Consider the following 25,602-nt stretch of genomic DNA (forward strand, 5'->3'; position numbering starts at 1 on the left):
CCTGTCACAAGCTGCCGAACTGCGTCTTCAGGACAAGGTGAATGCCGGACAAATTTTCACTGAAACTCCTCCATTGACCTTGATTGGTTCCTGTTTCTATTTCCTCCCTGTGTGAATGCTGCTCTAATGCCGGTGATAGCATTTACACGTTGTTTCCAGTCGAGTTACTGATATCCAGTCTGCCGTGTTTCTTGCCTGCCGTTGTTCCACCGAGACGGCACGGTCCGCTTAAACATCAGTTGTTTGCCGCTTGTGTCATCTAGGTGGCATGATTGCAGTAGGGAAATGGTACCACAAGAATCCGAGCAGTTCATACGCCTTTCGATGTACTTAATTAATCTAATAAATAGCGGAGATGACGTATGATGCGAGCGGCCAAGGGGCGTCTTTACAAAATAGCGAGCGCATGTTTCGTTCGCTCGCTCAGACATAGAGGCGTCAACAGACCGCAAAAAGCGAGCGCTCAATTTAAATAGCCAGCCCCTTTTTCTGAATGAGCGAGCGCAAATAGCGTCCGGCTCTGAATCAGGCCCTCAGTGTGCAATCCAGTGCACCAACGCTTGTGTCAACTCGGCCACTACCAGCCAAGACATACCAGCCCTCAAGGCTGCTACACGGCTCAAAGGCCACATCTTACTTGCAGCTCATTTGCCGCAGCTAGCCAAGAGTGCTACACTCAAGGTTGCTACATGGCTCAAAAGTCACACTGTGGTTACCGCCTACAGGTCACTCTTTTCCAAAAACTTCCTGACTAATCCTCTGATTCCTAACAGTTCCATCAGGAAATCAGACTCTCTGTTCATCCTCTATGGATTCCAGTAGAAGGGATGGCCAGCTAACAAACAGATGACTATCTCACATGCTTACAGACTGGCCTTCCTGTGCCGGCTTCAGTATCTGCTCAATCTATTCGCTCTGTGGGTCCCTCATGGGCAGCCCGATGTGGCGCCTCTGCTGAACAACTATGCAAGGCGGCCACGTGGTCCTCTATCTGTACCTTTCTTAGGTTCTATGCCTTTGATACATATGCCTCTCAGGATGCTTCCTTCGGGCGCCAGGTTCTCCTCTCAGCTCAGGAGCCTCCCCGCCCTTGAACAACTGCTTTTGGACATCCCCATTATCTCCCTGTGGAGCCCTATGGACCCTAAAGAATTGAAGGTGCATCAGGGCACCTGCCCTGATGCACCTGGCTTCTGTGAGTTTCTTCTCTTGGTCTCTTGTTTCTTTCTCTGTGTTTGAGTGTGATTCCTCAGTGTACCAGTCGTCCTTCACTCCTATCCTGCTCCTGCCTTGGGCTTCTTAACAAAACTGAGTTGCCCTCAGGTTGTGGGCGGGGTATAGGGGGAAGGAATGGAGCATTCCTGGGACTGAAAAGCTTTGCTGTTGGTGTACGGTCCTCCAAGTCCCACAATGTCTCCCTGTGGACCCTATGGACTTCGAAGAAAGAGAGTTAACAAGGATAAGTTTAGACCATAACTCCCTTTTTTATTTTTACTTCTTTGCCCTGAATTTTGCATCCAGCACCAAGCGACAGTTCTACCCGTCCATTTCAGCTCGGTACCGCCAATAACCTTTGAGGTGTAGCCCCTTAAACACCATGACCCTCCCCCTCAGGATTTTTCTATGAGAGAATTCAGTTTTTTTCTGATTCAGCCTTAATATAAGGGCACAACTCATATATATATATATATATTAGGGGTGTGCACCGGCCACCTTGTGTTTTGGTTTTGAATCTGGATCTTTCTTCGTGTTTTGGACCTGGATTGGTTTTGCCAAAACCACCCTTCCGTGTTTTGGGTTCTGGGTTTTGTGTTTTGGATCTGTATTTTTTTTTTTAAAAAGCATAAAAACAGCTAAAATCACAGAATTTGTGTGTTTTTCTGCTCCTATGCTATTATTAACCTCAATAACCTTAATTTCCACTCATTTCCAGTCTATTCTGACCACCTCACAGTAGTGTTTTTATATCCAAAAGGTTGCACCGAGGTAGCTGGATGACTATGCTAAGAGATACGAGTGGGCGGCACAAACACGTGACCCATCTAGGAGTGACAGACAGGATGGCAGTTTGAAAAACTAGGCCCCAAACAGTACATAATGCAAAGAAAAAAAAGAGGTGCAAGATGGAATTGTCCTTGGGCCCTCCCACCCACCCTTATGTTGTATAAACAGGACATGCACACTTTAACAAACCAAACATTTCAGCGCCAGGGTCTGCCACACGACTGTGGCTGAAATGATTGGTTTGTTTGGGCCCCCACAAAACAAGCTGGCAATTAATCTGTCCCTGCACAAACTGGCTCTACGGAGGCAAGATGTCGTCCTCATCCTCCTCATCCACCGATTCCTCACCCTCTTCAGTGTTGTGTACATCCTCATCCTCACAGAGTATTAACTCGTCCCCACTGGAATCCACCACCACAGGTCCCTCTGTACGTTCTGGAGGCTGGTCTCCCTGGAAGAGTTGATAATTCATTTTATGAACATCATCTTCTCCACATTTTGTGGAAGCAACCTCCTACGCCTTTCGCTGACAAGGTTCCCGGCTGCACTAAACACTCTTTTGGAGTACACACTGGAGGGGGGGCAACTCAGGAAAAATAGAGCCAGTTTGTACAGGAACCTCCAAATTGCTTCTTTTTCCTGTCAGTACAGGTACGGACAGTCTGACATGCCTACTTGGATGCTGTCACCGATGTAATCCTTTAACAGACAGACGCACGCTTGTCACTGCTGCTTTGAGGATGCAGGTGCGGCTACAGCCCACACAATTCACAAAGACAGGAAAAAAAAGAAGAATTTTTTTATTGTTTGTGGAGCGCACTTTGAGGGTTACACCACCCTTTAACAGACAGATGCACGCTTGTCACTGCTGCTTTAAGGATGCAGGTGCGGCTACAGCCCACACATTTCACAAAGAGAAAAAAAAAGAAGAATATTTTTATTGTTTGTGGAGCACACTTTGAGGGTGTCACCACCCTTTAACAGACAGACGCACACTTGTCGCTGCTGCTTTAAGGATGCAGGTGCGGCTACAGCCCACACATTTCACAAAGACAGAAAAAAAAAGAAGAATTTTTTTATTGTTTGTGGAGCGCACTTTGAGGGTTACACCACCCTTTAACAGACAGACGCACGCTTGTCGCTGCTGATTTAAGGATGCAGGTGCGGCTACAGCCCACACATTTCACAAAGAGAAAAAAAAAGAATTTTTTTATTGTTTGTGGAGCGCACTTTGAGGGTTACACCACCCTTTAACAGACAGACACACGCTTGTCGCTGCTGCTTTAAGGATGCAGGTGCGGCTACAGCCCACACATTTCACAAAGACAGAAATAAAAAAGAAGAATATTTTTATTGTTTGTGGAGCACACTTTGAGGGTGTCACCACCCTTTAACAGACAGACGTACGCTTGTCGCTGCTGCTTTAAGGATGCAGGTGCGGCTACAGCCCACACATTTCACAAAGACAGAAAAAAAAAGAATATTTTTATTGTTTGTGGAGCACACTTTGAGGGTGTCACCACCCTTTAACAGACAGACGCACGCTTGTCGCTGCTGCTTTGAGGATGCAGGTGGAATCTAGACGGGATTTGGAACCGGGGACACACTACCTCCATCAATTGTCTAAATCCCACTGCACTAATGGCGGATACCGGACGCACGTCTAACACCAACATAGCAGTCAAGGCCTCAGTTATACGTTTTGCTTCAGGATGACTGCTGTCGTACTTCATCCTCATCGCTAGGGACTGTTGGAGGGTCAATTGTTTAGTAAAAGTAGTGATGTTCCTACTTCCTCTCTGGGATGATGAACAACTCCCAGCAGCAGCAACAGCACTAGGAGGAAGTGGTTCTTGATCTTTCCCTATTTTATTTTTATCGGAGAAAGTTTGGTCCTCCATTTATGTTATATTGATATATAAGTGCGGCTAAGGCGCACACAAACACAGAAAATATTTTTTTATTTTTGCTGGAGAGTAGTGCACTTTGTGGGTTACACCACCCTTTAAGAAATGAGCCAGCCGGCCCTTTACTTATGGGACACAGGCGCATGCTTGGCGCTGCTCCTTTGTTGATGCACGTGCAGCCACAGTGCACACAATTCACAAACACAGAAAATATTTTTTTATTTTGTTTGGTGTGTACATTGTGGGTTACACCACCCTTTAAGAAATGAGCCAGCCGGCCCTTTACTTATGGGACACAGGCGCATGCTTGGCGCTGCTCCTTTGTTGATGCACGTGCAGCCACAGTGCACACAATTCACAAACACAGAAAATATTTTTTTATTTTGTTTGGTGTGTACATTGGGGGTTACAGCACCCTTTAACAGTCAAGCCAGCCGGCCCTTTACTTATGACACAGGCGCATGCTTGGCACTACTTTGTTGATGCAAGAGCGGCTACTGCGCACACAATTCACAAACACAGAAAATATTTTTTAATTTGGTTTGGAGTGTACTGTGGGGGTTACAGCACCCTTTAATGGTCAAGCCAGCCGGCCCTTTACTTATGACACAGGCGCACGCTTGGCACTACTTTGTTGATGCACGTGCGGCTACTGCGCACACAATTCACAAACACAGAATTTTTTTATTTTTTTTTAGCACTTGGGGGGAGCACCCCTGACGGACAGAACACCCCCTGGACAACACTACAGCACCCCTTTAGGACTGGGACACTGCGCAGGACTTTGGAGTGGACACAGTCCTTATGGAGAACTGACTGCACAACACAGTCCAGCCAGCCCCTATGGACTTTGAAGTAGTGGACACAGCCCCTATGGACAACAGCAGCACAGCACAGCACAGCCAGCCCCTATGGACAACAGCAGCGCAGCACAGCACAACACTACACTACATTACACTGCACTACACTACACTACACAGCCCAGCCAGCCCTAACTCCCACCCTCCCTCTTCACTGTCCAGAGCCGAGTGAGAAAATGGCGCCGATGCGGGTACCTTATATAGGATCCAAAACCCGCGAGACCCGGAAGGCGGGATGATGAAGTTTTGCCTCGATTTCAGATCCGAGTCAGGCGGGAAAAGTCGAGCCTGACTCGGATCGGCCTCAGATCGGGGGGGTTCGGATTTCAGAAATCCGAACCCACTCACCCCATATATATATATATATATATATATATATATGGATAGTACGGTTAGTCTGTGTATTTATTCGTGTATAATATATATATATATGGATACAGTAACCATAACACAATTTATGGACTAGTGGGGGAGTGCTGGTCATTCTGTCTGACCTGCGAACAACCCGATCTGCCCAATTTCTTATTCCCCATGTACAGCCAAACTGACCAGACTTACTTATCAGGCCACATGTTGCTGTATCGCTTAAACACACATTGGGCAGCACAGTGGCGTAGTGGTTAGCATTATTTGCCTCAAAGCACTGAGGTCTTGGGTTTGATTTTCACCACAGTGCTATCTGTGTAGAGTTTATATGTTGTCCCTGTGTTTTCTCCAGTTTCTTCCCACACTACAAAAATGTATCGGTAGGTTAATTGGCTTCTGCCAGAAAAATAACCCTAATGTAGGTATATGTACTTGAGGTAGGGAATATAGAGTGTAAGCTCCACTGGTGCAGGGACCGTGTGACTGACTGAAATACTCTCTGTGGAATATGTGTGCGCTATATAAATGACTGGTAATAATAAATGACATTTTAGCTATACTTAAGTTGTAAATATAGTTGTATAGTCTTCAGCGAAGGCACCATATACTAATGACACTCCTATGTGTAATGGTCCAGTCCCTCCGAGGTGACTGCTGGCCTAATAACATATATAGAGGAGAAGTTCATCTGGGACTTCAGTGTACTCTTGCTGAGTGTGGCCTCTGTGGGTGCTATGATGTTTAATGGGTCAGAATTAATCTACAGCAAAGTTGGAGATAAGGGCAGGACAAGATTATTATTTATAAACAGTTTATTATATAGTGCAGTATATTCCATTGCGCTTTACATTTGGAAACAACATTAATAGAACAAAACTGAGTAGTAACACACAGACATAAAGGTAAGAGGGCCCTGCTCGCAAGCTTACAATCTATAGGGAAATAGGTGTTGATACACACGGATAGGTGCTACACATTGCATATTGGTCCAGCCTGATTGCAGAGGTTCTTGGTGAGCTGTATGATCCAGGAATCCGTATGATTCGTTACACAGGAATGTTGGCCGAGGATCAGGAGGATGTGAAATTGAAGAAAGAGAGAATATGTGAGGTTATGTGTGGACTGTAAGAAGGGATGTAATTATATAGGGAAGCTATGAAGGTTATGTGGGTGGTTCTGGAATCTGATAAGCTTGTCTGAAGAGATGAGTTTTCAGGGAACGTTTGAATGTTTGGAGACTAGAGGAAAGTCTTATTATGCGTGGTAAGGCATTACACAGGGTGGGTGCAGCCTGAAAAAGTCCTGTAACCGTGAGTGGGAGCAAGTAATATGTGGGGATGAGAGACGCAGATCTTGTGCAGTGCGGAGAGGTCAGTTTGGAAGATATTTTGAGATAAGTGAAGAGATGTATGTTGGTGTGGATGTAGTTATGTGACCGGCAGCCGCTAGTCACAATCCCGACAGCAGAAATACCGACGCCTGTTATAATCCCGAATCCAGGACGATGCGTGCCCAAATGAGGTAAGTCCGGGGCGCCCTTCCTGTTGGCTGCCGGGGGGGGGCAAAGTAGGCTTAGGGCAGTTAAAGGGTTTTGGGGGGGATAGGGTTAGGCACCCCTAAGGGAGAGGGTTAGGATTAGGCAGCCCCAAGGACAGGTTAGGTTTAGGGATCAGAAAGGGGGGGTTATGGTTAGACACCCCCAGGCGGGAGGTTAGGGTTAGGCACCACTAAGGGAGGGTTAGGGTTAGGGGGGGGGGACAGGGGGGGTTAGCATACTTACCTGCCTCTGTCAGGTTTTTCATCCTGTCGGGCAGCCACTGTCAGGATTTGAACAGCCGCCGGCATTTCCGTCCCATAACATGTTGGTGTGGTTTAGTTAATAGCGTTATGTGTGAGTGTAAGTATATTGAATACGGTAGAAGACCGGCAGCCAATGGAGGGACTGACAGAGTGGATCAGCAGACGAAGAATGTTTGGTGAGAAAGATCAGCCTCGCAGCTGCATTTAGAATGGATTGTAGCAGCAAGACTCTGTTTTTGGGAAGACCAGTCAGGAGGCTATTGCAATAGTCAATGCGGGAAATAATAAGTGCATGGATTAGAGATTTTGCAGTCTCTTGTGTGAGATATGGCAGAATTTTGGATATGATTTTTAGATGTATGTAACCGGATTTAGAGACAGATTGAATGTGGGGAATAAAGGACAGTTCAGAGTCAAGGATGACACCAAGGCAGCGAGCTTGTGGGGTGGGGTTGATTGTCGAGTTGTCAACAGTGATAGAGATATCAGGTTAGTAACTACTATTGGCCGGTGGAAATATAATTAATTCTGTTTTGGATATATTAAGTTTGAGGTGGCGAGATGACATCCAAGATGAAATTGCAGAAAGACATTCAGTGACACGGACCAATACAGGTGGTGATAAATCTGGGGAGAATAGGTAGATTTGAGTATCACCACGTACAGATGATATTGAAATCCAAAAGAGCGGATTAGTTTGCCAAGAGAGGTGGTATAGATTGAGAATAGTAAAGTACCTAAGACAGAGCCTTGTGGTACTCCAACTGATAGAGGTAGCGAAGAGGAGGCAGAATCAGAAAAGCGAACAGTAAAAGAGCGATCAGACAGGTAGGAAGAGAACCAAGAAAGAGCTTTGTCCTTAAGACCTAGGGACTGTAGTATTTGTATGAGAAGAGAGTGGGCAACAGTGTCAAAGGCAGCAGAGAGATCTAGAAGAATTAGGAGTAATGGCCTTTAGCCTTGGCAGTAACCAGATCATTTACTACCTTAGTCAGTGCTGTCTCTGTGGAGTGTTGGGACCGGAAGCCAGACTGAAGTGGGTCCAATAAGTTGTGTGAGTTAAGAAAGTGTGTGAGAGCGAGTGTAGACATGTCTCTCCAGTACCTTGGAGGGGCAAGGGAGTAATTTGAGAGAGGGTCAGAATTTCAAAATGGGAGTGATCACTGCATGCTTAAAATGTGATGGAAAGATACCAGTAGAGAGAGAGAGAGAGAGAGAGAGAGAGAGAGAGAGAGAGATTACAGATTTTAGTTAGGGGTGGGTTGAGCTTAGGATACTGATTTGTGAGGGTATAGGATCAAGAGGAGAGGTAGTAGAGTAGGAGGATGAGAAGAGTGCAGATACTTCATCTTCATTAGTGGGATCAAATGAGGAGAATGTACCAGCGGGTTCAGGTAGGGAATTGAGCAGGTCACTGGCTGAGGAAGAGCATACCATTTCGTTTAGGATATTATCAATCTTGTCCTTGAAATAGGAAGCAAGATCTTGTGCACTGATAGTAGCAGGTGGTTTGGGTGAGGGAGGGGTAAGAAGTGATTTAAATGTATTAAAAAGTTACCTGGGGTTAGCGACTTGGACAGAGATGATAGATTGGAAATATGTTTGTTTGGCAGTATCCAGTGCATTACGATAAGAGTGGTAGATAGTCTTATATGTGAGGAAGTCACTTGGAGTACGAGATTTACACCAATGACGTTCTACTTTATGTGAGAGTTTACATAGGTGTCTTGTGAATTTGGAATGCCACGGGTTGACGTCTAAGTCTACGCGGAGTGTGATGGGTAGCTGGAGCTACTTCATCAAGGGCTAGTTCTAGGGTCTGGTTTAGGTGTGATGCAGCAGTCTCAGGAGAAGTGAGTGTAGAAATTTGGTAAGAGTAATTGTTGCAGAGAGATGGAAAGTTGTTGAAAATGACTAGCATTAATATCTCCGCGGGTATGAGGAGGTTTGGTTGATTTGATTGACATTGAGGTTGATGTAATGGAGGAGAGCGTGCAGGTGATCAAGTTATGATCTGAGAGAGGGAAAGGAGCATTAGCGACATCAGAAACTGTTGTCCTCATATACCTTTCCTATTTTTCTTCATTTGGCACAAGATGCCGTCACAGCTAAGATGCACCATGATGAGTAGCAATTAGATACAGTAGATCCCAAATTTTTTTTCCTGCAAAAGTATTCATATAAAGTATCAGATTAAAATAGCAAATTTTAAGAAAAATCACAAGGCATGGATAATACACAGATTCAAAGGCATGGCACATTTGGTGACACGGCTCGATTTTTGGAAAGGTGTATGTGGACACATCTTTAAAACAATGATAAGGTTTGGTGTCCTTTTGGAGTTGGTGTTGAGCTGCAGTTAAGGGGCCCTAGTTATTCCACCCTATCAACATATAGACACAAAAAAATGAAGTGGTTCACAAGCGCTGTTAGGATCTGATTTATGTAAAGGACCCTTGAATTCCTCTGTAGTGGGATTCCTATATGTTTCAACAAATCAGAGCAAAGCAGTGATTTATCAACATAAAACATTCTTTTTCCTCAATCGTTGATCTGTACTTCTGGACTCACCACAAATAAATGAAATGCGTACATCAAAAGGTATCTTTGATCCTCTATATAGGTACCAAATCTCACATAATACCCCCAATGGTAGGAAACTCACAGATAATTTAGCTGCTACATGCACATAAAGGTTTCTTTTTCCATCTGGATAGTATTATCTCCAATATATTCTTAATTTGTCCCAAAGAGACCAAAACTGAACCACATTCAAAAATATAAATTGATTCCTTAGTAGTCCAAAATGAAAATGTATTAATATATACAAAAATTAAAACCAGTAAATAGCATCCTCTATACAAATTGTGGTTTGTTCTCCCCTACACCACCATGACTGAGAACATATTCCTCTCACCGCTCATATCCCGGACATAGGAATGGGACATGGAACTGTTCTTTAGATGAAAAATCAGCCGATAATAGAGAAGAGTTGATCTTTAAACCAGGGGGATCCTCCAACTCACCAACGCGTTTCAGAATATGTTTTCCTTCCTCAGGGTGTGGAGGTGAACAATCCATACTGACTTTTTATACCCAAAAAAGGACCATGTGATCATCAATCATCCAGTCAAACAACATCCCCAACAAAAATTATGTTTTGAGGGAAATCACGGTCCCCAAAGTACATTAAAACAATCCATCTTATTAGTACTTCATATTTTCCTTCCTAGTACACAAAAAAGACCTATCTAAATGCATAAAAACCGCAAATCTGTGCAAATTGGCAACATTAAATATATGGGGTACATTCCGGTTAGGATTCCGCACTGTCTGCATATAGAATCTAAAGTCCATCATCCAAATCCAGTCCGGTATTCACCATGAATCGTCCTTATAGTCCCATTCTCCAATCACTGGCATTCTTAAATAGCTGCAGTTGTTATCACTCTATCGATTGGTAGGAAAGGATGCCTTACTTGCCAGGTAAGGAACCGCTGACATCACACAACGGGATGCTCGACTTCCTCGATCTCCGTCATCCGGAAGTCATCATCCCGGTCACTTCCGGTGAATGGCACGCAAACCGTTAGTGGACGGGAATAGCGGTGGAACGCAAATACCGTTGTATTTGTTCAGAGAATCCAATCCACATGCAATTTAAAATCAATAAATTAGTTATGTATCATGGATCAATAATACATTAAACATATAAACAGAATTGATGTGCAATAAATTATGAATCAATAAATACCTTTTTTTTAAAAGAATAAATAAATAATATCAAACAGATGTTCAATAAAAGAAATAAACGAGATAAATAATCCAATTGGCCATTAAGAGATGTATAATGAATTAAGAATCATATTTCATAAGAACCATTTTATTTCAAAATCTACATTTAGTCTCTTGGGTACAAGAGTCCTAAGTCCATAGATAGTTCTCATTTCAGTGGTTGCTAATTTTACCTCCTTCTCATCCCTTCTCCAACAAAACCTCACCACATTCTCAGTATTACATCGATGATGGTTCATGGATACATTGTGGTCCTCCAACCCTTTTTTTTCACATTTCCTATACGTTCTGCCAGTCTTATATTGAGCATTCGGGTAGTTTTCCCCATATATTGGGCTTTACACGAACACTCTGAAAGGTATATACAGTATTTAGTATGACAGGAGACCCTAATCTTCTATGTCTTGTATGTGTGACAGGATCTATATTCCACTATCTTGTTTTCCTTATTGTTACATGTGCGATACATCTGTAAAATCCCTGGGATAAAAGGACACCAAACCTTATCATTGTTTTAAAGATGTGTCCACATACACCTTTCCAAAAATCGAGCCGTGTCACCAAATGTGCCATGCCTTTGAATCTGTGTATTATCCATGCCTTGTGATTTTTCCTAAAATTTGCTATTTTAATCTGATACTTTATATGAATACTTTTGCAGGAAAAAAATTTGGGACTACTGTATCTAATTGCTACTCATCATGGTGCATCTTAGCTGTGACGGCATCTTGTGCCAAATGAAGAAAAATAGGAAAGGTATATGAGGACAACAGTTTCTGATGTCGCTAATGCTCCTTTCCCTCTCTCAGATCATAACTTGATCACCTGCACGCTCTCCTCCATTACATCAACCTCAATGTCAATCAAATCAACCAAACCTCCTCATACCCGCAGAGATATTAATGCTAGTCATTTTCAACAACTTTCCATCTCTCTGCAACAATTACTCTTACCAAATTTCTACACTCACTTCTCATGAGACTGCTGCATCACACCTAAACCAGACCCTAGAACTAGCCCTTGATGAAGTAGCTCCAGCTACCCATCACACTCCGCGTAGACTTAGACGTCAACCCGTGGCATTCCAAATTCACAAGACACCTATGTAAACTCTCACATAAAGTAGAAAGATGGTAAAAGAAACCTTTATGTGCACGTAGCAGCTAAATTATCGTTGAGTTTCCTACCATTGGGGGTATTATGTGAGATTTGGTACCTATATAGAAGATCAAAGATACCTTTTGATGTTTCATTTATTTGTGGTGAGTCCAGAAGTACAGATCAACGATAGAGAAAAGCAGTGATTTATCTACATAAAACGTTCTTTTTCCACAGATTTGTTGAAACATATAGGAATCCCACTACAGAGGAATTCAAGGGTCCTTTACATAAATCAGATCCTAACAGCGCTTGTGAACCACTTAATTTTTTTGTGTCTATGGACCTCATTCAGAGTCGGTCGTAAGTGGCCACTCGGTCGTACCCAGCAATGTTTGCAAAACAGCGCATGCGTAGGTTTCGCAATGCGCGTGCGCAAACTAGCTGTTGCAATCAGAAATTTCGCTCTCCTTCAACTTGGCCAGGTCGTTAGTTTGAGTGACAGGATGAGGCGTTTGTGGGTGGTAACAGGGGAAGGTGTTTGTGAATGGGGGAGTGGAGATCCGAACGCAGGCATGCCTGACTATGCAAACGGCGTTTTATGGGAGTGCATAATTAACTAAGTAGTGTAATAGCACATGTGACATGGGAGGTTTTTACACTGACTTGATCGTAGTGCTTAAGAGAGGGTATGGTCAACCTTAAGCTCTACGACTAGCTCTGATGGTTCCCGATGGCCTCGATTAATCCTTATATGCCCGGAGATGACGTGTATTGCAAACGAGAAGGGGGCATGTTTTTAGTCTTACGGCCGCATCCTCCCCTCGCTAATCCAGCTAACGATCCCATCTTAACAACGCAACTTGTGAGTGCTTCATTTGCATATCCGGACCCTTTTCCCTTATGACCGAGCAGCCGCAACGACTGACTCTGAATGAGGTCCAATATGTGGACACATCTGTAGATCAAGGCAGTTGCCATCCTGATGAGTAGAGGAGTCAGTCCATTGGGAAAGGCCAACAGAGGAGGTTAGAGAGAGAAGTTTGGAGGCATGAGGAGATTGTGGATTGTCAATAGGGATATTGAAATCACCCATAATGATGGTGGAGATGTCCGAGGATAGGAAGTGAGGGAGCCAGGCAGAAAAATGTTCCAGAAATTGATTGGGTGGTCCAGGTGGGCGATAGATAGCAGCAATGCGCAGAGAGAAAGGGGTGACAGTCCTGATAGAATGTACTTCAAATGCTGTAAATGTGAGTGAGGGTACCTGTGGGAGAACTGTGTATGTAAAAGATTGGTACAGTAGTATTCCTACTCCACCTCTTTTACTGGTACCAAGCCCTGGAGGTGTGTTTGAAGTGTAGGCCACCTTGTGAGAGTGCTGCAGGGGAGGAAGTGTCTGATTGTGTGAGCCATGTTTCTGTTATTGCCAGAAGGTTGAGATTATTTGAAATAAAGAGGTTATGACTGGATGTTAGCTTATTGCAGACAGAGCGTGCATTCCATAAGGCACATTTTAGTGTTTTGGAGGGTGATGGGAGGCATGTGATGGCTTCTGAGGTTTGCTGGGTTTATATTTTGCTGTGAGTGGGGCATGTGGGTACGGTCAGGATTTGGTGATATGTCACCAGCTAAAAGTAGTAGAAGGAGAGAGATATAAATATAGTTCTGGGTTTGATGATGAGTGCAGGGCAGGATGTTGGAGATGATGAGCGCAGGATGAGATGTTGGAGATGATGAGGGCAGGGTAAGTTGTTGGAGGTCATGAGTGCAGGGTGAGATGTTGGAGGTGATGAGCACAGGGTGAGATGTTGGAGGTGATGAGCACAGGGTGAGATGTTGGAGGTGATGAGCACAGGGTGAGATGTTGGAGGTGATGAGCGCAGGGTGAGATGTTGGAGATGATGAGTACAGGATGAGATGTTGTAGATGATGAGCACAGGCTGAGATGTTGGAGGTGAAGAGCGCAGGATGAATTGTTGGAGATGATGAGCGCAGGGCAAGATGTTGGAGGTGATGAGGGCAGGGTGAGATGTTGGAGGTGATGAGCGCAGGGTGAGATGTTGGAGATGATGAGTACAGGATGAGTTGTTGTAGATGATGAGCACAGGCTGAGATGTTGGAGGTGAAGAGCGCAGGATGAATTGTTGGAGATGATGAGGGCAGGGCGAGATGTTGGAAGTGATGAGGGCAGGGTGAGATGTTGGAGGTGATGAGGGCAGGGTGAGATGTTGGAGGTGATGAGCGCAGGGTGAGATGTTGGAGATGATGAGTACAGGATGAGTTGTTGTAGATGATGAGCACAGGGTGAGATGTTGGAGGTGAAGAGTGCAGGATGAATTGTTGGAGATGATGAGGGCAGGGTGAGATGTTGGAGGTGATGAGCGCAGGGTGAGATGTTGGAGATGATGAGTACTGGATGAGTTGTTTTAGATGATGAGCACAGGGTGAGATGTTGGAGGTGAAGAGCGCAGGATGAATTGTTGGAGATGATGAGGGCATGGCGAGATGTTGGAGGTGATGAGGGCAGGGTGAGATGTTGGAGGTGATGAGCGCAGGATGAGATGTTGGAGGTGATGAGCGCAGGGTGAGATGTTGGAGGTGATGAGTGCAGGATGAGATGTTGGAGATGATGAGTACAGGATGAGTTGTTGTAGATGATGAGCACAGGGTGAGATGTTGGAGGTGAAGAGCGCAGGATGAATTGTTGGAGATGATGAGGCCAGGGCGAGATGTTGGAGGTGATGATGGCAGGGTGAGATGTTGGAGGTGATGAGCGCAGGGTGAGATGTTGGAGGTGAGTACAGGATGAGTTGTTGTAGATGATGAGCACAGGGTGAGATGTTGGAGGTGATGAGGGAAGGGTGAGATGTTGGAGATGATGAGTACTGGATGAGTTGTTTTAGATGATGAGCACAGGGTGAGATGTTGGAGGTGAAGAGCGCAGGATGAATTGTTGGAGATGATGAGGGCATGGCGAGATGTTGGAGGTGATGAGGGCAGGGTGAGATGTTGGAGGTGATGAGCGCAGGGTGAGATGTTGGAGGTGATGAGCGCAGGGTGAGATGTTGGAGGTGATGAGCGCAGGGTGAGATGTTGGAGGTGATGAGTGCAGGGTGAGATGTTGGAGATGATGAGTACAGGATGAGTTGTTGTAGATGATGAGCACAGGGTGAGATGTTGGAGGTGAAGAGCGCAGGATGAATTGTTGAAGATGATGAGGCCAGGGCGAGATGTTGGAGGTGATGATGGCAGGGTGAGATGTTGGAGGTGATGAGCGCAGGGTGAGATGTTGGAGGTGAGTACAGGATGAGTTGTTGTAGATGATGAGCACAGGGTGAGATGTTGGAGGTGATGAGGGAAGGGTGAGATGTTGGAGGTGATGAGCTCAGGGTCAGATGTTGGAGATGATGAGTACAGGATGAGTTGTTGTAGATGATGAGCACAGGGTGAGATGTTGGAGGTGAAGAGCGAAGGTGAGTACAGGATGAGATGTTGGAGATGATGAGGGCAGGGTGAGATGTTGGAGGTGATGAGCTCAGGGTGAGATGTTGGAGGTGATGAGCTCAGGGTGAGATGTTGGAGATGATGAGTACAGGATGAGTTGTTGTAGATGATGAGCACAGGGTGAGATGTTGGAGGTGAAGAGCGCAGGATGAATTGTTGGAGATGATGAGGGCAGGGTGAGATGTTGGAGGTGATGAGGGTAGGGTGAGATGTTGGAGGTGATGAGCGCAGGGTGAGATGTTGGAGATGATGACTACAGGATGAGTTGTTGGAGATGAGGAGGGCAGGGCGAGATGTTGGAGATAATGTGCGAAGGGCGAGATGTTGGAGATGATGAGCGTAGGGTGAGTTGTTGTAGGTGATGAGTGCAGGGTGAGATGGATGATAAGTGCAGGATGAGTTGTTGGAGATGATGAGGGCAGGCTGTGATGTTGGAGCATATGGGGAAATGTCATATTCCGATGCTTAGACTGATGCCGAAGCATTTGATGGATGACTGACTAATCGTTTGTAATCTCTTCTCTTCCATGCACCTCTTCTTCATCCTCTGCTTTCACCACTCCATTTTGACTCATGTGTAAAGGCCGCGACCAAATCAGTTCCTATGGACACCGGCCCACTTCAAAGAAGAGACGGAAATCTCGCACAGCTTTCACCAACCACCAGATCTATGAGCTGGAGAAGCGCTTCCTCTACCAGAAGTACCTGTCACCCGCAGACCGGGACCACATTGCTCAGCAGCTGGGACTAAGTAATGCGCAAGTCATAACCTGGTTCCAGAATCGGAGAGCCAAGCTGAAGAGGGACCTGGAGGAGATGAAGGCTGATGTGGAGTCACTGAAGAAGCTGCCGCCGCATGATCTGGAGAAGTTGGTCTCCATGCCTGAGGTGGGTGTGGGAGAAGAGGACGAGGAAGCCATGGAGACAGGTTGCTCGCCAAACTCACAAGGACTATTTCTTCAGTCCCCCCGTGGCTCCTCCGTTGAGCGCACAGCCGATGAGTTCTCAGAAGAGGAGGAGATAGAGGTGGATGACTAAGTGGGGCTGATGGACCCTGATAATGCGCTTCTGGATCCCACCTCAGATTATGGTGCAATTACAGCTCTCTGATAAAGGGACATTATGTATAAATGGTATCACTTGGGTCTCCGGAGACATGTTCCTGCGTAACACTGCGTCAGATCAATTATAGCGCATTTACACAGGAAAATAACAGATCCTGAGAATTGCACACAGAAGCAGAGAAGTGATACTGTGCAGTCAGTCATAACAATAAAATAATAGAATGAGAATTGTACCCAGCATACGGAACCAGAGAAGTGATACTGTGCAGTCAGCTATAAGTATATCATACAGTGAAAATTACACCCAGCAAATAGAAGTGGTTCTGTGGAGCTGTTACATTATTGTTTGTATCTGCTGACATAGAGCCCCAGGGGTGCTGAGCATCTCCTGACATAGGACCCCAGGGGTGCTGAGCATGTCCTTACATAGGACCCCAGGGGTGCTGAGCATGTCCTGACATAGAGCCCCAGGGGTGCTGAGCATCTCCTGACATAGGACCCCAGGGGTGCTGAGCATCTCCTGACATAGGACCCCAGGGGTGCTGAGCATCTCCTGACATAGGACCCCAGGGGTGCTGAGCATGTCCTGACATAGGACCCCAGGGGTGCAGAGAATCTTCAGACATAGGACCCCAGGGGTGCTGAGCATGTCCTGACATAGAGCCCCAGGGGTGCTGAGCATGTCCTGACATAGGACCCCAGGGGTGCAGAGAATCTTCAGACATAGGACCCCAGGGGTGCTGAGCATGTCCTGACATAGGACCCCAGGGGTGCTGAGCATGTCCTGACATAGAACCCCAGGGATGCTGAGCATATCCTGACATAGGACCCCAGGGGTGCTGAGCATGTCCTGACATAGAACCCCAGGGGTGCTGAGCATATCCTGACATAGGACCCCGGGGTGCTGAGCATGTCCTTACATAGGACCCCAGGGGTGCTGAGCATGTCCTGACATAGAGCCCCAGGGGTGCTGAGCATCTCCTGACATAGGACCCCAGGGGTGCTGAGCATGTCCTGACATAGGACCCCAGGGTGCTGAGCATCTCCTGACATAGGACCCCAGGGGTGCTGAGCATGTCCTGACATAGGACCCCAGGGGTGCTGAGCATCTCCTGACATAGGACCCAAGGGGTGCTGAGCATGTCCTGACATAGGACCCCAGGGGTGCTGAGCATGTCCTGACATAGGACCCCAGGGGTGCTGAGCATGTCCTGACATAGGACCCCAGGGGTGCTGAGCATCTCCTGACATAGGACCCCAGGGGTGCTGAGCATCTCCTGACATAGGACCCCAGGGGTGCTGAGCATCTCCTGACATAGGACCCCAGGGGTGCTGAGCATGTCCTGACATAGGACCCCAGGGGTGCAGAGAATCTTCAGACATAGGACCCCAGGGGTGCTGAGCATGTCCTGACATAGAGCCCCAGGGGTGCTGAGCATGTCCTGACATAGGACCCCAGGGGTGCAGAGAATCTTCAGACATAGGACCCCAGGGGTGCTGAGCATGTCCTGACATAGGACCCCAGGGGTGCTGAGCATGTCCTGACATAGAACCCCAGGGGTGCTGAGCATATCCTGACATAGGACCCCAGGGGTGCTGAGCATGTCCTGACATAGGACCCCAGGGGTGCTGAGCATGTCCTGACATAGAACCCCAGGGGTGCTGAGCATGTCCTGACATAGGACCCCAGGGTGCTGAGCATCTCCTGACATAGGACCCCAGGGGTGCTGAGCATGTCCTGACATAGGACCCCAGGGGTGCTGAGCATCTCCTGACATAGGACCCCAGGGGTGCAGAGAATCTTCAGACATAGGACCCCAGGGGTGCTAAGCATGTCCTGACATAGGACCCCAGGGGTGCTGAGCATGTCCTGACATAGGACCCCAGGGGTGCTGAGAATCTCCTGACGTAGGACCCCAGGGGTGCTGAGCATGTCCTGACATAGGACCCCAGGGGTGCTGAGCATCTGCTGTACATAAGGCTCTAAGGGTGCAGAGTATTTCCTGAACCCTGGACACCTGCCCATGCGATTGCACTAGTTGGGGGATAAGTATTGATGGGTTGATCTATAATAAGTATGAGGGGAGCGATGTACCAGAATAATGCAGAAATAAATATTTTATTTGTGGGAAAAACAACAAATCATCTGTGGTCATCGTCATATCTAATGTTCACCACACACTATGACATGCTCACCTTACATGCCACACTCATACTATGACACGCTCACACTATGACACCCTCAACCTACATGCCACGCTCACACTATGACAATATGAGATGCTCACCTTACATGCCACACTCACACTATGACACGCTCACACTATGACACCCTCAACCTACATGCCACGCTCACACTATGACAATATGAGATGGTCACCTTACATGCCACACTTACACTATGACACGCACACACTATGACACCCTCAACCTACATGCCACGCTCACACTATGACAATATGAGATGCTCACCTTACATGCCGTGCTCACACTATTACACGCTCACACTATGACACCCTCAACAAACATACCACGCTCACACTATGACATGCTCATCTTACATGCCATGCTCACACTATGACACGCACACACTATGACACCCTCAACCTACATGCCATGCTCACACTATGACAATATGAGATGCTCACCTTACATGACACGCTCACCTTACATGCCGGTGCTCACACTATGACAATATAAGATGCTCACCTTACATGCCACACTTACACTATGACACGCTCACACTATGACACCCTCAACCAACATGCCACGCTCAAAATATGACAATATGAGATGCTCACCTTACATGCCACACTCACACTATGACAGGCTCACACTATGAAACCCTCAACCTACATGCCACGCTCACACTATGACAATATGAGATGGTCACCTTACATGCCACACTTACACTATGACACGCTCACACTATGACACCCTCAACCTACATGCCACGCTCACACTATGACAATATGAGATGGTCACCTTACATGCCACGCTCACACTATGACAATATGAGGTGCTCAACTTACATGCCGTGCTCACACTATTACACGCTCACACTATGACACCCTCAACAAACATGCCACGCTCACACTATGACACGCTCATCTTACATGCCATGCTCACACTATGACACGCTCACACTATGACACGCTCACACTATGACACCCTCAACCTACATGCCATGCTCACACTATGACAATATGAGATGCTCACCTTACATGCCATGCTCACACTATTACACGCTCACACTATGACACCCTCAACAAACATACCACGCTCACACTATGACACGCTCATCTTACATGCCATGCTCACACTATGACAATATGAGATGCTCACCTTACATGCCGTGCTCACACTAGGACACGCTCACCATACATGACATGCTCACACAATGACACACTCTCACTGTGACACGCTAACCTTACATGCCGTGCTCACACTATGACATGCTCACACTATGACACCCTCAACCTACATACCACGCTCACACTATGACAATATGAGATGCTCACCTTACATGCCGTGCTCACACTATTACACGCTCACACTATGACACCCTCAACAAACATACCACGCTCACACTATGACATGCTCATCTTACATGCCATGCTCACACTATGACAATATGAGATGCTCACCTTACATGACACGCTCACCTTACATGCCGTACTCACACTATGACAATATAAGATGCTCACCTTACATGCCACTCTTACACTATGACACGCTCACACTATGATACCCTCAACCTACATGCCACGCTCACACTATGACAATATGAGATGCTCACCTTACATGCCACACTCACACTATGACACGCTCACACTATGACACCCTCAACCTACATGCCACGCTCACACTATGACAATATGAGATGGTCACCTTACATGCCACACTTACACTATGACACGCTCACACTATGACACCCTCAACCTACATGCCACGCTCACACTATGACAATATGAGATGGTCACCTTACATGCCACGCTCACACTATTACACGCTCACACTATGACACCCTCAACAAACATACCACGCTCACACTATGACATGCTCATCTTACATGCCGTGCTCACACTAGGACACGCTCACCATACATGACATGCTCACACAATGATACACTCTCACTGTGACACGCTAACCTTACATGCCGTGCTCACACTATGACAAGCTCACACTATGACACCCTCAACCTACATGCCACGCTCACACTATGACATGCTCATCTTACATGCCACGCTCACATTATGACAATATGAGATGCTCAACTTACATGACACGCTCACCTTACATGCCGTGCTCACACTAGGACACGCTCACCGTACATGACATGCTCACACAATGACACACTCTCACTATGACACGCTCACCTTACATGACATGCTCACACTAAGACAAGCAGGGCCGGATTAAGGCTTGTGGGGGCCCCCGGGACCCACCAGGCAGTGGTGGCCACGCATGTGCAGTTAGCAGTACTATGACACACTATGACATGCTCACCTTACATTCCACAATCACACTATGACAAGCTCACCTTACATGACACGCTCACACTATGACATGCTCACCTTACATTCCACAATCACACTATGACAAGCTCACCTTACATTCCACAATCACACTATGACAAGCTCACCATACATTCCACAATCACACTATGACAAGCTCACGTTACATTCCACAATCACACTATGACAAGCTCACCTTACATTCCACAATCACACTATGAAAAGCTCACCTTACATGACACGCTCTTCTTAAATGCCAAACTCAAACTATAACATACTCACACTATAACATGCTCACCCTACATGCCATACTCACACTACTATGACACGCTCACCTTACATGGCACGCTCACACTATAATATACTCACGCTATGACAAAGTCACACTATGACATGCTCACCCTACATGTCATACTCACACTATGACATGCTTTCACTATGACATGCTCACCTTACATGACATGCTCCCTCTATGACACGCTCACACTATGCTCAACGTACATGCTACGCTCACACTATGACATGCCATGCTCACACGCTCACACTTTGAATGTGGCATGTAAGATGAGCAATTCATAGTGTGAGCTAGTCAAAGTGTGAGCGTGGCATGTAAGATGAGCAATTCATAGTGTGAGCTAGTCACACTATGCTCACCTTACATGACATGCTCACACAATGACACACTCACCTTACATGCCACACTCAGACTATGACACACTCACACTATGACATGCTAAACTTACATGCCACACTCAAACACTTTGACATGCTCACCTTATATGCCACACTATGTAGGAGCCAAATGTAGGGGGCGGGGCTTAATCACGGGCCGCGGAAGTCGGCTCCATCAAAATAAAAAAATATATTAATCTGGACCCTGGGTATGTGGCCGGGTGCTGGGGACAGTGTGTGGGGGCCCCGGCACGACCGCCCCTGTCGCCCTGCCTATAATCCGGCCCTGATGACACACTCACACTAAGACACACTCCCCTTACCTGACACGCTCACCTTACATGCTATGCTCACACTAAGACATGCTTACTTTACATGCCACGCTCACACTATAAAATGCTCTCTTTACATACCATGCTCACACTATAATATACTCACGCTATGACAAAGTCACACTGTGACATGCTCACCCTACATGCCATACTCACACTATGACATGCTTTCACTATGACATGCTCACCTTACATGACACACTCACACTATGACACGCTCACCTTACATGACACACTCACCTTACATGACACACTCACACTATGACATGCTCACCTTACATGCCATGCTCACACTATGACACGCTCACCTTACATGGCACACTCACACTATGACACGCTCCCCTTACATGACACAATCACACTATGACATGCTCACTCTATAACATGATCACCTTACTTATGAAGCTCACACTATCATATACTCACGCTATGACACACTCACACTATGATATGATCACCCTACATGCCATACTGACACTATGACAAGCTTTCACTATGACACGCTCACCTTACATGACAAACTCACCTTACATGACACACTCACACTATGACATGCTCACCTTACATGCCATGCTCACACTATGACATGCTCACCTTAAATGCCATGCTCACACTATGAGACGCTCACCTTACATGACACACTCACACTATGACATGCTCACACTATAATATACTCACGCTATGACACATTCACACTATGACATGATCACCCTACATGCCATACTCACACTATGACATGCTTTCACTATGACATGCTCACCTTACATGACACACTCAACTTACATGACACACTCACACTATGACATGCTCACCTTAAATGCCATGCTCACACTATGACACGCTCACCTTACATGACACACTCACACTATGACATGCTCACCCTACATGCCATGCTCACACTATGACATGCTCACCTTACATGACACAATCACACTATGACATGCTCACACTATAACATGATCACCTTACTTATGAAGCTCACACTATGACATGCTCGCCTTACATGACATGCTCACACTATAATATACTCACGCTATGACACACTCACACCATGACACACTCACCTACATGCCATACTCACACTATGACACACTCACCTTACATGACACACTGACACTATGACATGCTCACACTATAACATGATCACCCTACATGCCAAGCTCACACAATGACATGCTCACCTTACATGCCACGCTCACACAATGACATGCTCACCTTACATGCCACGCTCACACTATGACATGCTCACCTTACATGCTCACACTATAACTTGCTTACCTTACATTCCACGCTCACACTATGCTCACCTTACATGCCACGCTCAGACTATAACATGCTCACTCTATAACTTGCACACCTTACATTCCACGCTCACACTATGCTCACCTTACATGCCATGCTCACACTATAACTTGCTCACCTTACATTGCACGCTCACACTATGACACGATCACCTTACATGCCATGCACACAATATGACACTCTCACACTATGACACACTCACCTTACAAGCCACGCTCACTCTATGACACGCTCACTTTATAACATGCTCACACTAAGACATGATAAAACTATGAAACTCTCACCTTACATGCCACGCTCACACTATGACACGATCACCTTACATGCCATGCACACAATATGACACTCTCACTCTAGGACATGCTCACCTTACAAGCCACGCTCACTCTATGACACGCTCACTTTATAACATGCTCACACTATAACATGCTAAAACTATGACACTCTCACTCTAGGACATGCTCACCTTACATGCCACGCTCACACTATGACGCTCCTACTATGCTCACCTTACATGCCACTCTCACACTATGCTCACCTTACATGCCATGCTCACACAATGACAATCTCACCTTAGATGCCATGCTCACACTATGACAAGCTCACCTCATATGTCAAGCTTAAACTATGACATGCTCACACTAAGACACTCTCACACTACATTCCACGCTCACCTTACATGCCACGCTCACACTATGACGCTCCTACTATGCTCACCTTCCATGCCACGCTCACACAATGACAAGCTCACATTATGCTCACCTTACAAGCCACGCTTACACTATGACACGCTCACTTTATAGCATGCTCAAACTATGACACTCACCTTATATGACATGCTCACACTAACACACTCAACTTATATGACATGCTCACACTATGATATACTCGTACTATGACACACTCACACTACATGCCATACTCACACTAAGACCTGCTCACCTTACATGCCACGCTCACACCATGACATGCTCACCTTCCATACCACGCTCAATCTATGACACGCTCATCTTACATCTCACGCTCACACTATGGCCAGCTCACACTATGACACTCACCTTAGATGCCAAGCTTAAACTATGACATGCTCACACCAAGAGCATTCACACTACATTCCACGCTCACCTTACAAGCCACGCTCACACTATGACACGCTCACACTATGCTCACCTTACATGCCACGCTCACACTATGAAATGATCACCTTACATGCCACGCTCACACTATGAAATGATCACCTTAGATGCCATGCTCACACTATGACAAGCTCACTTTATAACATGCTAAAACTATGAAACTCTCACCTTACATACCATGCTCACACTATGACACGCTCACACTTTGAAATGCTCATACTATGCTCACCTTACATGCCACGCTCACGCTATGACACGCTCACACTATGCTCACCTTACATGCCATGCTCACACTATGACACGATCACCTTACATGCCATTCTCACACTATGACATGCTCACCTTACAAGCCAAGCTCACACAATGACATGCTCACCTTACATGCCACACTCACACAATGACATGCTCACCTTACATGCCACACTCACACTATGACATGCTCACCTTAAATGCCACGCTCACACTATAACTTGCTCACCTTACATGCCATGCTTACACTATGACATGCTCACCTTACATGCTATGCTCACACTATAACTTGCTCAACTTACATTGCACGCTCACACTATGAGTTGCTCACCTTACATGCCACGCTCACACTATGACACGCTCATACCCTATCATGCTAGGACATGCTCACTTTACATGCCACGCTCACACTATAACACGCTCACACTATGAAACTCTCACCTTACATGCCATGCTCACACTATGACAAAGCCCACCCTACTTATAATGCTCACACTAACACACTCACATTACATGACATGCTCACACTATGACACGCTCACACTAAGACACACTCACGTTACATGACATGCTCACACTATGACACTCTCATGTTACATGCCATGCTCACACTATGACACACTAAAACTATGACATACTCACCTTACATGCCACGCTCACACTATGAAATGCTCACCTTACATGCCACGCTAATTTTTCAGGCCACGCTCACACTATGACACGCTCACCTTAAATGCCACGCTCCCACTAAGACACACTCACCTTACATGCCACACTCACACTATGACATGCTCACCTTACATTCCACGCTCACACTATGACATGCTCACCTTATATGCCAAGCTTCCACTAAGACATGCTCACACTAAGAAACTCTCACACTACTTTCCACGCCCACCTTACATGCCACGCTTACACTATGACACGCTCACACTATGCTCACCTTACATGCCACTCTCACACTATGACACGATCACCTTACAAGCCATGCTC

At 46.1% G+C, this 25,602-nt stretch overlaps 1 protein-coding gene across 1 annotated transcript in view; it reads left to right on the plus strand.

Annotated features, from left to right (window-relative positions):
* The window catches only part of LOC148451033 (transcription factor LBX2-like), a 54,150-nt gene extending 37,775 nt beyond the window's left edge, over positions 1–16,375 (plus strand). The window contains exon 2 of the mRNA XM_088462354.1: positions 15,921–16,375. Within this exon, the coding sequence (XP_088318480.1) occupies positions 15,921–16,375 (455 nt within the window). The remainder of the gene's footprint in view (positions 1–15,920) is intronic.
* The last annotated feature ends 9,227 nt before the right edge of the window (positions 16,376–25,602 follow it).

The sequence above is a fragment of the Taudactylus pleione genome, unplaced genomic scaffold (assembly GCF_031769625.1).
Source record: "Taudactylus pleione unplaced genomic scaffold, aTauple2 ptg001205l, whole genome shotgun sequence".
Taxonomy (NCBI): Eukaryota; Metazoa; Chordata; class Amphibia; order Anura; family Myobatrachidae; genus Taudactylus; species Taudactylus pleione.